General features: G+C 40.5%; 1 protein-coding gene across 1 annotated transcript in view; it reads left to right on the top strand.

Moving 5' to 3' along the window:
• Nucleotides 1-17,699, top strand: part of LOC116372991 (dnaJ homolog subfamily C member 24-like) — a 46,077-nt gene that overhangs the window by 9,681 nt on the left and 18,697 nt on the right. Inside the window, exons 2-3 of the mRNA XM_031821562.1 lie at nt 12,285-12,399; nt 12,627-12,656. Of these exons, the coding sequence (XP_031677422.1) occupies nt 12,285-12,399; nt 12,627-12,656 (145 nt within the window). The remainder of the gene's footprint in view (nt 1-12,284; nt 12,400-12,626; nt 12,657-17,699) is intronic.

Below are 17,699 nucleotides of genomic sequence, written 5' to 3'. Positions count from 1 at the left end.
CGACTCTGTTCTGGGCCAGCTGCAGCTTAACTAGGTCTTTCTTTGCAGCAGTTGACCACATGACTGGACAATAATCAAGATAAAACAAAACTAGAGCCTGCAGGAATTGCTTTGTGGAGTGTGATGTCAAAAAAGCAGAGCTTCTCTTTATTACGGACAGACCGCTCCCCATCTTTACAACCATTTGAATATAACTGTCGGACTCGGGGTAATTTACCGTTAATGACCATAAACACATTTAGCATCTCCTGGCTTCCACACATAGCCACTGATGCAGACCTTCGAAAAAGTCTAATAAATCCATTTAATATAGCCTACATCTTCACAATAAATCCATTATTTATTTTAGACAGGTCTAAGAAGCATGATATGAAGAAAATGTAGTCTATTTCAGAAGGACAGAACAACATACTCTGAGTTGTCCTCATGTTAGGTCCTGATCTGGCCATGCCAAATGGCTGTGGGCTACTCTACTGTAGTTCATTTAGCAGACAAGATTTGCTTAGAATTCCGCTGCATTATTTTATAGTATGAAGAATACAATTGAACAAAGATGAATAAAATAGAAAGGATATTTTCTGCAAACGATTTAAGGGAGTGCGCACATGTGTCTATTCTGTGTTGAGCAGTTAACAAAGAAATAGGTACTCCTATATGATTAATTTAGAGTTATTAATGTAACTTTAGTTGTTCTACAAATTTTGCTCTAAATTTTTTGATTTTTAATACATTGGAAGGCTGTATGATGCGACTCAAATGATGATTTGAAAGTTGCTTGAAAGACATGAGTTCTGCTGTGTTTTTTTGTGCAGGCTGTACACACTACATCAGTCACTCATTCACAATTTGACAAGCACTTGATAATGCCTAGAATTTCACGGCAGCATCCCCTTTGTTTGGCCGTAATGCATCCTAAGAAAATCAATGCTTTTTGCAGCCAGTGGCCATGGTGCGCTTCTCCCTGAGTACTGTGCGCTCCATAATGTTTCTTACAGGCTACAAGTGAAGACAGACACATCGGGGACATAACTGCACGCCTTATCCAATTCCGAGGTGCATGTTGAAGATATTGGTAGAACTGTCCCCATTTACTTTTCGTCAGCCAACAATATGAGTAGGCCTAATGAACAGCAAAAGCACTAGCCTATGTCATTCTACTATTCCCCATAGTACAAAGGTCTACCTATTATATTCTGTGCGAGAAATAAATTTTCCAAACATAGTCTGGGACAGTTGTGGGATGTGATAGATCCCAAATTAATACAACCACTAGCATCAAAAAAGCTTAAAATGTTGATAAACTATTAGGCTATTTCTTCACATTATAAGCGCAGCAATGCGCACATGGTAGTAGGCTATGAGCTCAAATGTTCTATTTGCGGAAAACACCAAAAGTGACCGCAAATGCAATTATGCATGTAATACTTTTATTATAAAGGTGCATTTTTATGGTGAACATTATTTACCCCAAACTTGAAATTCACACGCTGCTCATGTATGCCAGTTAGGCTCTACACCCTTGGTAAAGCGGATTAATGTCCTTAATTTTAAGAACTTATTTGGCCGCCTATGGGCTAGGCTACATGATGTGTGCGACTATGACTCGAAAAAGTCACAAAAATAAGGAATTGTTTCTTATACTGAGCATAATTTGCACGTGCTAATATATAATTCACAAGCGATATGCTAATATTGTCACCCATCAGACTATTCTTGATTTAATCTTGTCTTTACATATACTAAATAATATGTGTGAAATTTGTTTTGATTTATAATGGGCTATTATCCTGCACCTGTATCGAAACATGGTCATTGGGGTAAAATACATGTCATCTATGCACTTAAATAGAGAATGAAGGACTCTTTTCCCTATGGTTTATTTTCATGCCAGCCAGGTAGGCTATACTCTGGTTGTAAATATTATCAATGTGCTTAATATTAGGAAAGTTGAAAAATAAATATAGTATGCCTAGCCAATAGAAAGCTGATCCTCCTATTTTTAATAGAGGCCATCACTCTGTTTTCTCGCACAATTACATAGCCGATTGAAATTTTGCGCAACTTGAGCTCATGAGCTCTCATGAAGTGTTTGATTAGATTTTCAAACACATTTGCATTGATGTCAGGGTGATTAGAGGGACAATAGAGTGCTGAGTACCAGGCAGTTAGCAAGTTTGGTAGGCTACTAATGACCATCAGCAGCATCAGAGCTTAAAGAAGCCTAATTACCGTGACTAAATGGTCACATGGTATTTGAGTGCCTTCATGACTCGGGACCGCCGGTGTAAAGGTAATATGGTCTCCTTAACTGCCCTAGCCATAATACATAGAGTACCAGTCAAAAGTTTGGACACACCTACTCATTCAAGGGTTTTTATTTATTGTTACTATTTTCTACATTGTAGAATAACAGTGAAGACATCAAAACTATAGTAACCAAAATAGTGTTAAACAAATCAAAATATATTTTAGATTAGATTTTTTTTAAGTAGCCACCCTGATGACAGCTTCGCACACTCTTGGCATTCTCTCAACCAGCTTCGTGAGGTCGTCACCTGGAATGCATTTCAATTAACAGATGTGCCTTGTTAACAGTTCATTTGTGGAATTTCTTTCCTTAATGCTTTTGAGCCAATCAGTTGTGTTGTGACAAGGTAGGGGTGGTATACAGAAGACAGCCCTATTTGGTAAAAAATGGCAAGAACAGCTCAAATATGCAAAGAGAAAAGACAGTCCATCATTACTTTAAGACATGAAGGTCAATCAATCTGGAAAATTTCAAGAACTTTGAAAAAAACTATGAAGCGCTATGATGAAACTGGCCCCACGGCCACAGGAAAGGAAGACCCAGAGTTACCTCTGCTGTAGAGGATAAGAGTTCATGTAACAGACACATCTCAACATCAATTGTTCAGAGGAGACTGTGTGAATCAGGCCTTCGTGGTCAAATTGCTGCAAAGAAACCACTACTACATGACATAAGAAGACTTGCTTGGGCTAAGAAACACGAGCAATGGACATTAGACCAGTGGAAATCTGTCCTTTGGTCTGATGAGTCAAAATTTGAAATTTTTGGTTCCAACCGCCGTGTCTTTGTGAGACGCAGAGTAGGTGAACGGATGATCTTCGCATGTGCGGTTCCCACCGTGAAGCATGGAGGAGTGGGTGTGATGGTGTGGGGCTGCTTTGCTGGTGACACTGTCTGTGATTTATTTAGAATTCAAGGCACACTTAACCAGCATGGCTACCACAGAATTCTGCAGCGATACTTCATCCCATCTGGTTTGCTCTTATTGGGACTATAATTTGTTTTTCAACAGGACAATGACCCACACCTCCAGGCTGTGTAAAGGCTAATTGACAAAGAAGGAACATCAGATGACCTGGCCTCCACAGTCACCAGACCTCAACCCAATTGAGATGGTTTGGGATGAGTTGGACTGCAGAGTGAAGGAAAAGCAGCCAACAAGTGCTCAGCATATGTAGGAACTCCTTCAAGGCTGTTGGAAAAGCATTCCTCATGAAGCTGGTTGAGAGAATGCCAAGAGCAAAGCTGTCATCAAGGTAAAGTGTGGCTACTTTGAAGAATCTCAAATGTAAAAGATATTTTGATTTGTTTAGCACTTTTTTGGTTACCATATCATTCCATATGTGTTATGTTATAGTTTTGATGTCTTCACTATTATTCTACAATGTAGAAAATAGTCTAAATAAAGAAAAACCCTTGAATGAGTAGGTGTGTCCAAAATTTTGACTGGTAATGTACATTTTCTCAACAATAGGTTATGGTCAATTATATATAAAAGGCTGCGCTGAAATCTAACAGTACAGCTCCCACAATCTTCTTAATATAATTGTATTTTAACCAGTCATCAGTCATTTGTGTCAGTGCAGTACATTTTGAGTGCCCTTCTCTATAAGCATGCTGAAATTCTTTTTTAAATTTATGACTCGCCACCTGGATTCAGTCTTATGTAGCAAAATGTGAATTTCTGTTTTTTACATTGGATAAAAGTAGAGACTCAGCTACAAAATGGTATATCATACACTGCATTCGAGGAACAATGGTTAAGTAATTCTGCTTTGAAAGTTAAACTTGAACACTCACTTTTTGAGAAAATGGCATTTTAGTGTTTCGGTGAGAGAGCTCTTCTTTGTTTACACCCATTCAGCATCGTTCACACCCTCTTAAGCTTTAGCCCCACCCATCTCGTTTCTTTCTCGGAGCGTTCAGAGCACACACTTGACGCTCTGGCTGATTATTTGTTTACCTCTGGATAACATGAAAACAGCCTAACTGGCTCTGCAGGCAACAATTTCACAATGCTTTTTTTACTGACACCTGCCATATTCAACGGTGTAAGATTCAAACATGTGAGACCACACACATCACGTCATGTTAGCTAACGAGCAAGCCACCTAACGTTAGCTAGTTAAACAACAATGAACAGCGCCAAATCATGTCATTACTACCCTGCATGAATCTGCTGGGAGCTAACATTAGGCTCTAACTAGCAAAGCTAACGGATCTGGGATATGAATAATAACGTCATAAACACAACGTTAGCTAGGGAACCAGCCAGCTAACATTAGCTAGCTAACAGTACACTTTAGCTTAAGACATGTTGCTAGCTAGATAATCAACGTGTAATATCACACACATCATAATGTAATCTAACGAGCCAGCCACCTACAAAAATGAATAATAACGATCTACACATAGCGTTAGCAAGGAAGCCAGCCAGCTAACATTAGCTAGCTAGCTAACAGTACACTTCAGCTTGAAATGAAACCACTTTCTGTCAAAATAAGAAGTGTAATATCTGAAAATGTTGCTAGCTTGACTATACATCATCATGCAAGATGTACGTGTCTCTCTGTCACGGGATCCATGCCACAAGTGCCCTTAGTTTGAAGATGTCATCTTTTTGCTATCTCTAACTATCATAATCTATTTTCAAATCTCACGCTTACAGAAAGTGGAGAGAAACACTCATGCAGCTACATTTAAAAAAGCTACGTTCGACAGGATTACCAACACAGATTGAGCTCAAATAGACAGAAGCCTTCTATTTGGCAGACCAATCCGAACTCCTCTCTCGGCATGTCCAGCCCACTCATTATCTCAGCCAATCACGGCTAGTGGGAAGGTTGCTGACTTTTTCTGTGGTTTACCAACAAGGCTAACAATTTAACAATTTTGTTTGTATTTACAGATTGCATACAAGTTTGTTCACATGTTCCAGATGGCATTTCTGCCCAAAAAACACATTTTGATAAAAAGTTGTTTATTTTATTCAAATGGCTCTCCTGTGAAGTTGTGACTTGCGACATACGCCTAGTTTCCTGAAATGGGTCACATTTATACAATTTTTTCCCAACTGTTTGCTAAGAGCTGGCAGCAAGCTGATAGGACTGCTGTTAGAACCAGTAAAGGCCGCTTTACCACTCTTGGGTAACCGAATGACTTTGGCTTCTCTCCAGACCTGAGGACAAAGAATTTCCTCTAGGCTCAGATTAAAGATATGACAAATAGGAGTGGCTATAGAATTAGCTACCATACTCAGTAGCTTTCCATCTAAGTTGTCAATGCCAGGAGGTTTGTCATTATTGATCGATAACAATAATTTTCCCACATCTCCCACACTAACTTTACAAAATTCAAACTGGATGGCTCACTGTTCGTTGTTGGCGTTTCTTGCCTAAATTTGCCCACTTTGCCAATGAAGTAATCATTAAAATAATTGGCAACATCAAATGGTTTTGTGATGAATAGTCTGATTCGATGAAAGATGGAGTTGAATTTGTCTTTCTGCCCATAATTTCATTTAAAGTACTCCAAAGTTTTTTTCTCCATCATTCTTTGTATCTTATTTTTGTTGTATAGTCACAAATGTTCTAAAATTGCAGAAAGTCTAATGTGCAGCCAGACATATTAGCCACTCATTTTGCCCCATCGTTTTCAACCATACGGTTTTTCAATTTCTCATCAATCCAAAAAAGCCTTAACAGTTCTAACAGTCAGTTTCTTAACAGGTGCATGTTGATCTATAATTGGAAGAAGCAATTTCAGAAATTATTCAAGTGCAGCGTCTGAATGCTCCTTATTAATCACATCATATCAACAAATATTTTTTAACATCATCCACATAACAGTCACAGTGAAATGTTTTGTATGATTTCTCATGCACTATTTTAGGCCCAGCTGTTGGAACTTTGTCTTTCTTCTATATAGCCACTATATTGTGATCACTGCATCCAATGGTTACGGATAAAGCTTTAGAACAAATTTCTACAGTGTTAGTGAAACATTTGATCTATACATGTGGATGTTCTTGTTCCTATAGTGTTTGTAAACAGCCTGGTTTGGTTGATTAATAACCTGAACCAAATTACAGGCACTGGTTTCACTGAGAAGCTCCCTCTTGAGCGGACAGCTTGATGAAAACGAGTCAATATTCAGGTCCGTAAGAAAGTAAACCTCTCTGTTTACATCACATACACTATCAAGCATTTCACACATATTATTTAGATACTGACTTTTAAATCCGTGTATTGCTACTGCTGTATCATCAAATGAATTATCCAAGTCTCAGAAATGGCTAGTATATGAATGTTAGCAATATATTGATTTCATTAACCTTATTTCTAAGGCTACATATATATACATATATATATATATATAGACTATTTTCAGCTCTTTCCTGTGTCACTTATAAGAGATAGACATAATATGTGAAAGAGCAAACAGAGCAAGAGAAAAAAATATACATTCAGCAGTCCATTAATCAGTTGATGTTTGTAAGTACTGTATGTGTGTGTGCTGCTGGGCTGAAACTAAGTAGGCTTGGCTCTCATCCCTTCCAGGCTTTTGGGAGGAAGGGTGGGCAATGAGCCTGTCATAGCGGATGTAAGGAATGTCCCCACGAGCTCTGGCAGCTTTCATGGGTGGGATAAGTTATTTTCTCTTCTGGCACACAGCTTCAGGATAGTCCTCATTGCAGAAGATATATATTCCTCTCAAGTTCTTGGCTCTTTCCCGAACAGCTATCTTGTCCTTGAACCTCAGGAACTTGACCAATATCGGCCTGGGCCTGTCATCTGGGCCGGTGGTGGGTTTTCCAGTCCTGTGGGCACGCTCTGCCTTAATCTTCCAGTGGTCCATCTTCAGATTCTCCAAGATAATTTCCCCCACTTTGTCCTCAGACTCCATCCAGGTCTCGTGGATATTCTGCAATTAAGTCCACAACCATGTTGTTCAGCCTTGATTGTCCCTCGAGATAATCCAATTTCTATGTCATTGTTACCATGGATTCACATACAGAACTGATATCCTCTCTCAATTTATTTTATTTACCTTTATTTGATCTACCTCAATGACTTACAGATTGCTGTTATCTTGCCGTTCCTCTGTTTAAACTCACTGAGCTGACCTTGGGAGAACTGCAAACTGTTCTTCAGGTCCTGGACCTCTCTGGTCAGGTCATCCATTATTTTATTTAGTTGACTCCACCAGTATTTGGACACAACACTTGAAGTTATTTTTTGTTGTTGTTGTAATGACTGCTTGTAGAAATATTTGTGTTTGTTTAAAAGATCCTTCACCTGTGATAAAGAGACACCACTGTCCTCAGCGGTAGCAAAGTAGGTTACGGCGTTACTCCTCGCAGTTCCAGACAAGGCAGGTCACATGGACGGTTGGAAACAACAACAACAACAAACAGCAGGGAACTAGACAGCCACAAGCCCGGGAAAATCAGCGGTCCCAGCCACAATGGCTAACTACGTTGTGGGTTGCGTTCAAGCCCTCAACCCTGCTAGCTAGCTCCCTATCAAGCTAGCAGGATTGAGGGCTTGAACGAAACCCACGACTAGGCTAGCTGCTACGCCAAGCAGCTCCTCAGACACGACCTTGGTCAACAGGATCACTGGACAGATAGTACGGTCCCAGCAACTGATGCCACCCGCGTTGCGGGATCCATACTCAAAAAGTAGGTAGCTAGCTAGTAGCCAAACTTTTTCAATAGACTTTCAAAAACAACAAACTTTCCAAAATAACAACGCGAGCTCTACATCGGGGAGGGGTGTCCCTGAGGTGTCCTTCAAAATGTGCACCAAAGTGCCAATATCAGGTAGCGTTGGTTTGGATATTTAAGAACAACCTAAAGCTGGTCTTAGCGGTAACGCGGTTGTTTACGACATGGATTTTGACAGCAGAAGCGCAGCCTTTCAAGCCGTGGCGTACAGTGCTCATCTGCACATGGATCAAGATAGATGTGTTTTTGTGCCTGTAAACCTTGTATTTAGAAACAAAAAACAAATGTTTTTTTCCCATTATATTTCATTTGATTTAAAAACCAAGCATAGCCTCTCCTCCTCCGAAGGCAGGTTTTTTTGTCCTGCCTAATGCAAGAACAATTAGTCAAAACTATCGATAAAGGGTTTGGCTCGTGAGACCGCTTTGAAATAAATCTTAATCACCAAAGTTTTATTTTAAGATCAAATTTGGGGGCAGCTAAACAGTAAATGTACATCCCTGTTTATCTATGTAGGTTATTGTACATTATTTTTGCCAGCTCCTGTTATTATGTAGGGTGTGCTCAAAAGACCCTCCAAGTAGGCTATATGCGACCCGTTTCAAGAAGCTAGTGCCTTCGGAAAGTATTCAGTGCCTTCGGAAAGTATTCAGACCCCTTGACTTTTTTCAAATTTTGTTACGTTACAGCTTTATTCTAAAATGGTTTAAATAAATAGAAAATCCACAGAAATCTACACACAATACCCCATAATTATAAACCGAAAACATGTTTTAAGAAATGTTACAAAATGTATAAAACATGAAAAAATAAATACCTTATTTACATAAGTATTCAAAACCGTTGCTATAAGACTCTAAATTGAGCTCAGGTGCATCATGTTTCCGTTGATCATCCTGGAGATGTTTCTACAACTTGATTGGAGTCCACCTGTGATAAATTCAATTGATTGGACATGATATGGAAATGGACCCAACTGTCTATAAAAGGTCCCACAATTGACAGTGCATGTCAGAGCAAAAACCAAGCCATGAGGTCGAAGGAATTGTCTGTAGAGCTCAGAGACAGGATTGTGTTGAGGCACAAATATGGGGAAGGGTACCAAAAAATGTCTGCAAAATTGAAGGTCCCCAAGAACACAGTGGCCTCCATCAAAGTTTGGAACCACCAAGAGTTGGCAGCCTGGCCAAACTGAGCAATCAGGGGAGAGAGGCCTTGGTCAGGGAGGTGACCAAGAACCCGATGGTCACTCTGACAGAGTGGCTCTGTGAACCAAATCAGACCGTTATGGTTGAGTGGCCAGACAAAAGCCACTTTTCAGTAAAAGGCACATGACAGGAGTTTGCCAAAAGGCATCTAAGACTCTCAGACCATGAGCAACACGTTTCTCTGGTCTGATGAAACCAAGACTGAACTCTTTGGCGTGAATGCTAAGCTTCACGTCTGGAAGAAATCTGTCACCATCCCTATGGTTAAGCATGGTGGTGGCAGCATCGTACTGTGGGTATGTTTTTCAGTGGCAGGGACTGGGAGACTAGTCAGGGTTGAGGGAAAGATGAATGGAGCAAAGTACAGAGAGATCCTTGATGAAAACCTGCTCCAGAGCCCTCAGGACCTCAGACTGGGGTGAAGGTTCACCTTCCAACAGGACAATGACCCTAAGCACACAGCCAAGACAGCGCATGAGTGGCTTCGGGACAAGTCTCTGAATGTCCTTGAGTGGCCCAGCCAGAGACTGGAATTGAACCCGATTTAACATCTTTGGAGAGACCTGAAAATAGCTCTGCAGCAACGCTCCCCATCCAACCTGAGAGAGCTTGAGAAGTTCTGCAGAGAAGCATGGGGACAAACTCCCCAAATACAGGTGCACCAAGCTTAAATTAGCAGAACACTCTTGAAATGTGATGTACTTGTTGAGTATATTATTCCAAACAATGTCTTGAAATGAACAAAATCAAAAAGGGTACTTTAGAGATATTAGTATTCATATTCTGTACTTTGAATAAATTAAAGTTAACGTTTTTCATTCAGAATCAAGACGTACTGCATATTTTAGAGCACACTACAAGGAGTATATTGATACCAAGATGGTGTCTGTATAATGTACGGTTCACAGATCAAAGGGTCTTATAGGTGGCATGCATACTGTAGGTCTAAACATACCTAAAATTGACACTTTCTAAAAAAATATATAGTTTGTGAAACAAATGTAAAAAAACATGTCACCCACCCTTTCCCCCAATGAGGTTTCTGTGTGAGAATTGCCAGAACAATCTGAGATACCAAAAATGATTTCAGGCTATCCGGGTGTGGAATAGCCCCATAGCGGGTTAAAACCGTCTCTGTTCAGTGTAGCAGTAGGTCTATTAGTTTCATTTTAAACTGGGTGTTACACAGGAGGCTACCTGGTCCTGTGTTTGACAAAAGCACTCAGGAAGATGTGTGATAACTATCAGCATGGGCTAGTAGGGCTGGAGATGGAGAGGTAGGCTATTTTCAAGGCCACGATCCACAGCCAGACACTTCACACCTGTAAGCATCCAGCGCAGAGCGCTGTCACAATCAGACCACAAAGTGGAGTTGCACATGCAAACCCTGTGGGACTCTGTCACCACCGTGGAAACAAGCAGCTCATCCAGGATTGCTTTGATTTCCTCCAGACTAGAGAGGGCCAAAAAGCTGTTTCAATGGTGTGGAGATTTTGTAATGTTCTTCAGAAAGAGGGCAATGTCTTTTTCAATCAAAAATGTTGACTGAGTCAGTTCCTCACCCCATCCATCAAAAAAACCAAGAACCATGTCGGGAGCGTAGGAGCCTGACCACTGAATGTTTTAGCAAATGACCTTCCCCTCAGCCTTCTGTTGAGTCTTTGCCCTTTTAAACTGTAACACTGCCATTGGTCAATAATTATTTGAAATAGACTAGCTAGACAATAAAGCAGTTGGCCCTGGTGAATGATGTCCCCTCAGTCACAAAACAAATTGCTGCTTCAGATTTCAGTGCAAAGAGCTGTTAATGATTCTTAATGATTTTCTCAATCAGGAAGTTATTTTTTATTTTGTTGTAAAGTTGCTGTTTTCTCAACCCTCTGGTCCTATTCAGATTGTCCAATTACAAAGCGAAAACAAAAACACAAGAAAGAAAAATATTTGGAGCATAACCGCCCTTACATTTTAATTAATTCAGCCATTCTTTTTTTGTGTTACTTAAAATTACAAATATAATTGCGGTGGACAGTAATTGGCCTGCCCGGGACCATTGGTTATTGTAGTTCAGTATCACCCCATGCATCATTACCCAACTTTGGAAGAGGTTCAGCTTCTGAACTACAGCGACCATACAAAAACACAAACACACACACACGCAATGGTCTGCTTGCCAGTGCCAGATTATAATCACCATCCAGGCGAATGTTTGTCAGGAAAGATCTAAGTAGTTTTCCAAAAGCCCCATCACCACCACCTCCCTCCTCTCCCATGGCCAGATCAGGACCATCACTAATCGGTGGCCAAAGCCTAGACTTCATAGACCTGCAGGAGGAAATGAGAGCAGTTTCGTGTGCAAGGAAATGCACGCAAACAGGGACGTCAGTATCCAGTAGAGAGCAGGGACATACCTTAGGGCCAGTCTGAGAATTACATGAGGATGGGATCCTTCCATATTGATGTTAATCAACGGATGGCATAATGCAGATATCGCTATACCCCCTCCTCCCCCCGAACGAAACAACAATAAAACGCAAAAGAGAGCAAGGGTGGTATCGCTACTGCTTTTGGCTGGAGGTGTTGTGGGATGGCTTATGCCCTGTTCTCCGCCCCAAAGCTGTCTGGGATAACAGATCTGTCCTCTGTCCCTTTCTGTGTTGCCTCAATCTATTTTTGTTTGCTGTACTCAGCCTCGTCTGGTAAATTGTCCAGAAGAAGAGCATTGGTCCATCAGCAAATTACCCAGAAAATGCTGTCAGTGCAGGTTGTGACATGGGCTTTTTTTTTCACTGGCAAATTGTCACAGACTACTGTGGTCTAATTAACCTAGCTTCTGTCTAGTGTGTATAAGCCTCCATCACCCATCTTACCCCCACACCTCTCCCATCCCACCCACCCCTCTACCATCTCAAACAAAGTACAGGTTCATGGGACTGATGACTGCTGTTATTTTGGTCATTGTTTCTGTTGTGATGGCTGTTGTCAGTCTTGTCGTTGTGACTGTCTAACCTGTATTTTTCCTGTCCTCTGTCCTGGCTGACAGTATCACCCAGACAAGCAGGGCCCAGATGTGTCAGTGACTAAGGCAGAGGAGCACTTACACAGGTTCATTGAGGTCAACCAGGCTTGGAAGATCCTGAGCAACAAGGAGACAAATTGTCATTTTCTTTCATCCTTTATTTAACTAGGCAAGTCAGATAAGAACAAATTCTTATTTACAATGACGGCCTACATTCGGCCAAACCCGGACGACACTGGGCCAATTGTGCGTCGCCCTATGGGACACCCAATCACAGCCGGTTGTGAAACAGCCTGGATTCGAACCAGGGTGTCTGTAGTGACACCTCTAGCACTGAGAAGCAGTGCCTTAGACTCGGGAGCCCAGCAAAGAGAGGGTTTGATCTGCAGTTACGTGGTACATTCTCCTCCTGCCATAGTTCACAGAGTATTTCAGAGAGCACCCTGCAATCCAGGAGGACTCCGTTATGAAACGGTCACTCTCACATAATGTACCTTATATTAACACTAGCATACTGTACTCTCACCACTCTCTAATGCTCTTCTTACAGCCACTATCTCATTCTTCTCACTTACTTTTGATAGCTCTCCTATAATTCATTTGAACATGAAGCATGATTTAATTTCATTACACGTTGGAATTGTATGGCTTTATTTATTCTTCCCGGTTTGTTCATGCTCAATTAATCCCATAGCAATTCCACTTTGGACCATCTCTTGCTTAATATTCAGTGATTCACAGTGAAGTATGACATTAGTCACTAAGGCCACATATAACTAGTGGGACTATGTGGTGTCTGAAAAGGTCACACTAAATGAGGCATGAAGCAATCCAGTTTGCATAACTTCAAGGCCTATTTCCATTTCCAAGATTTCCTTAAAACCTGGCTTACAAATTATTGTAAACATCGAGCTGAGCTTGTCAGAGTGTAGTTTTGACCATAAACACAACTGGCCTGTTTTACAAAGTATGTTCCCGTGATCGTTCTCACTTATCCGAATGCATGAGAAAGGGCCGAGGGGGGGGGGGGGGTTCCCCACCATCCACCCACCCAATAGGCTACATGAATAAAACAGGCAAAAGAGGCTACCGTCTCTGTCCCTCACAAAACACCTCCTTCTGGAAGGAGGAGGAGGAGGAGTGGCGAGCGAGGAAATGTAGGTCAGGCATGTCACACATGGCCTAGCGTTACATGAAGTGATAGGCTGCTTACTCCCCCCCCCCCAGGAAAAAGGTCTCCCTAGCTAGCTCTCCATTAGGACCTTCAATAAATGTACATCCAGGCCCTCTGTGTGTGTGCACCATTAGCAGGGAGAGCTCCCATCGCCTTTAGGGAGGGGGGGACAACACTCACAGTAGGGAGGGGGGGGGGGACAACACACTCCAGCCACAGTATTGACATGTAGAGAGCATCTGTAGAAGAAGGAAAACCCTGTCTGGCCTTCATAGATGGTATTGACTTTGTCTTCCATTGTATGCTGTCGTACAGCTTTTTAAATAATTATTTTTCCACTCATCCCCTGAATAGATGCAGTAAAGAGGTCAATGGAACTTAACAAAAACAATGGAATGCCATGGAAACGTGTGGGGGAAAAATCGGGATTTTCCTCATTGCCCGGCATCAAAATGATCCTACATTTAAGCTATTCTTTATATGTGTATTTCAGACTGTGTTGAGGTAACAAATTGGAGTAGAAAATGCTTGTATGGATGTCAACCCCAATACAATTTCATGTTATTGTCACCAATCAACTGCATTACAGTTAAAAACAACTTTGACTACCACCACCGAGTTCTGTATGCTAGTTATGCTACCAGCTCATACTAAAGGAAGTTAGCATTTAGCAGTCACTTCTTCTAAACTTGAAGAGGGACCCTTTCTAAATGTTATGCAGCGAAAACAGCCAAATATATCCAAATCGGACTTTAGTAATCACATTGCGGACCTGTTACAATACATAAATCATTTTGGATTTGACGAATATCCACTTAGTGGCAATTGATTTAACACACCATACAACCCTATGCACAAGGACTACTTTGAACAACTTACACTAAACATTTTACACAAACACATTAACTGGAAGAACTGTGTAAATGCAAAGTTTGGTAACAGCATTGACGTAAAATGTCCCTGTTTTTTTGGCGTGTCATTGTTTTGCAAAATACTGCGGTGTCAGCTATGACATGACACATTGACTTATCTTTTGGTTATTGAACTACAGTAAGTGAATGTATATACACAAATGTATAAATATGCTATATCCTTCTTTGCATATTTGGGTGTTATTCCACTCCCTGGCTATTATTTTAATTAGCTCTGACCCCAAACAAGACCACATTTTGTTGGTCTGGGCCAGACCATATCTGAACCGATCATAGACCTCTATGTTTCACATCAAAGTACAGCACAGAACTGAAGAGTTCAGTACTGAAGAGTTCAGCAGAGTTTAGTACAGGAGAAGTTCAGTAGAGTACATTAGAACATAGTAGAGTACAGTAGAGTATAGTTCAGTGCTCTACGGTGTACATACTGTACATGCACACACTCACTAAGGTAAGTCCATCTGGATAAGAGCGTCTGCTAAATTACTCACATGTCAATGTAAAATGTACTGATCTCTACTGTGTTGTACTGAACTGTACTTTTCTTTACTGTGCTGTGCTGTACTGTGGTGTGCTGTACTGTGCTCTCTAAACTTGGAACCAAACTCTGTTTTGGGACTACTATGGTTTCCCATTGTAGCCAATTCAACAGCAGAAATTCAGTGATCAATATTTTGGATATTTTGCGTTTTAATCACTTAATTCATAGACAAAAATTTATATCAATAAAAATACTATTGATAAGTCTACCTTTACCCGTGCTTAAATGTTTTTATCTGGATGTGCCGGGACAAAAGAGGTGGGTGACCTGGGGAGCTCTGAGGTACTGAAACGCATCAAAAGAATGTGTCTTTCTAATAAAGTATTTAATGCGTTGACATCACTTTTGCATAGTGGCATAGAGTAGAGTAGAGGCGTTGCACACATGGGGAGCATAGACAAGGGTCTGGGAAAAATGTGGGCTTTTATGAATGCATTTCATGCAATTCTACATGACTGAATCTTTTTTTAATACCACACAAATGACCGAAATGACAGGCTACTTTGACATTGACACACTGAGAATCTGAGATCAATAAAAACGACCCATTTCGTGAATCCAACAATAGCCTAGGTGTGTTATATTATATTGTACCATATGAGCGGGAAACTAGAGTCCTAAAAAAAAGCTTTCCAGGATTGACTCACAAGCCTATCTTTCTCTTGTTTTACTTTGTAGAACAATGCTGTTCGCTCAATAGGTCTATTTGGAAGATACAATATTTTGGTAGCCTACAGACAGATTAGTGTCCTCTTTTCAGAAGGAGACATTTGTTTTCCAACCTGTCTGTCCCAGGTGTTTTGGCCTGTTTTGGCTACATTACAGGCCTACTCCTGGTGTAGTACTACAGTGAGATTTATTACAATAAATCTCACTGTAGTTATGTGAGAGATTCAGGCACACTTTTCTGCCACGTGTTGGTCTGTCTCTAGGCTACAATGTTGAGCAAACCATACACCCTGGCTGGCCGAACATGAATCAATTCTAAGAATATTAGGCGCATTTTCGTGTGTAGTTTTTTAGGGGGCAGGAGAATTACAGAAGAGGCAACTATTGGATTTCTTTCATTGCAAACAATGAAAATCATGCCAGGAGAGGTACCAGATCCGGACAAATAGGTTACGGAATGATACAGTCCGAAACTGAGAGATGTAGGAGGATCATATTCTGTCAGAATTAAGCACTGACCTTTCCTTGTTACTTCTGTGAACTTTCATTATCCTCCCTCCTGTTGTCAGACAGAAATGAGAAAATATCTTACTGATACAGTATGTGGGTTTTTGGTAATGGCACAAGGCAATGTTTCTTAAACTTACAGAAGGCAGAAAATGTTCTCAAAAACGAAATATGTGTTGATATTAGTTGTCAGGGGTCTTTACTTCAACTTTATTGGGTTTTTATGCATTTCTGATATCTTTTAAGACTTTTTCTGGTCAATGTTTTCTAAGCTCCCTTTTCCATGTGTTTGACCAGAAATCAAAGCCTTTTCTAATTCCAAATATGTTGGGTGGAAAATGGTGGAAACATGTATATATTCCTTAATAAAAATAATTTAAAAAATGGACTCTTATCTTTAATTTGACACCCAATTTGACATGCTATTATGAACTTCACATGTTGGTGCTCATGGGTCCTTTTAGATGGAAATGACCTTTGTTAGGTCAGATTTGTTGAATGTGCGCCAATGACAGGGTCACAGCGTCCCGTGTTCCATTGACCTTTTTACTGCATCTGTATCAAACATTTTAGATCTCCAGTGACAGTTTGTTGTCCAATTATAACCTATCAATGGATATATTAATATGCCATTGAGTATGAAAGAAGTGAAGGTTGTGTTGTCTTCTTTTCACATTTGGGTTGGACAAGTAGCCAAGTGGTTAGAGCATTGAGCCAGTAACCAAAAAAAGGTTGATAGATCAAATCCCAAAACTGACAAGGTAGAAATCTGTCGTTCTGCCCCTGAACAAGGTAGTTAATTAACCCACTGTTCCTAGGCCGTCATTATAAATAAGAATTTGTTCTTATCTGACTTGCCTAGTTAAATAAAGGTCAAATAAAAACAAATAAAAAGAGCACGAATACCATGTATCCACCTTACCTTTTTAATAAAACAGAGAGTCAGAGTTTTCCTCTTGAACATGAAATCTGAGCCTTCTTTGATCGCCGGTCTGTGAGAGATTGTTGTAAGCACCCAATAGGGAGGGTGGGCTAGCAGACTAGCAGCACACTGCTCCCATCTGTCTGGCTACTATAGACCTCTGCAGTGTTCAGTCAGATCTCCACTAGTAAATATCACCATGGTGTTTTAATGTTGCCCAGCCATTTAGACGGACTGGCTCATCCTCCACTGTGATCAAGTGGGGATGTTAATTAAAACAAACACGTGGGTTCTACTGAAGCCAGCTCAAAATGCCTGTTTCATCCACATTTCACAGAGGAACTCGGTCCTCATCTTGTTTATTAGAGAGACGGATGAAACTCTAAAGGAGTGTCTTCTTGAGGAACTGTTGCTATCCCCTTTTGAACTTCAGCATGATTGGATTGTTTTATCTTCATACTCATTAGAATTGAAGGGGGATGGATATTCATTCATTACTCATCCCCATGTGTATTAGATCTGGTGATACACAGTACCAGTCAAAGGTTTGGTCACTCCTACCCATTCCAGGGTTTTTCTTTATTTCTACATTGTAGAATAATAGGGAAGACATCAAAACTATGAAATAACACATATGGAATCATGTTGTAACCAAAAAAGTGTTAAACAAATCAAAATGTATTTTATATTTTAT

The sequence above is a fragment of the Oncorhynchus kisutch genome, linkage group LG4 (assembly GCF_002021735.2).
Source record: "Oncorhynchus kisutch isolate 150728-3 linkage group LG4, Okis_V2, whole genome shotgun sequence".
Lineage (NCBI taxonomy): Eukaryota > Metazoa > Chordata > Actinopteri > Salmoniformes > Salmonidae > Oncorhynchus > Oncorhynchus kisutch.
This window is presented reverse-complemented; position numbering and strand designations above follow the sequence as displayed.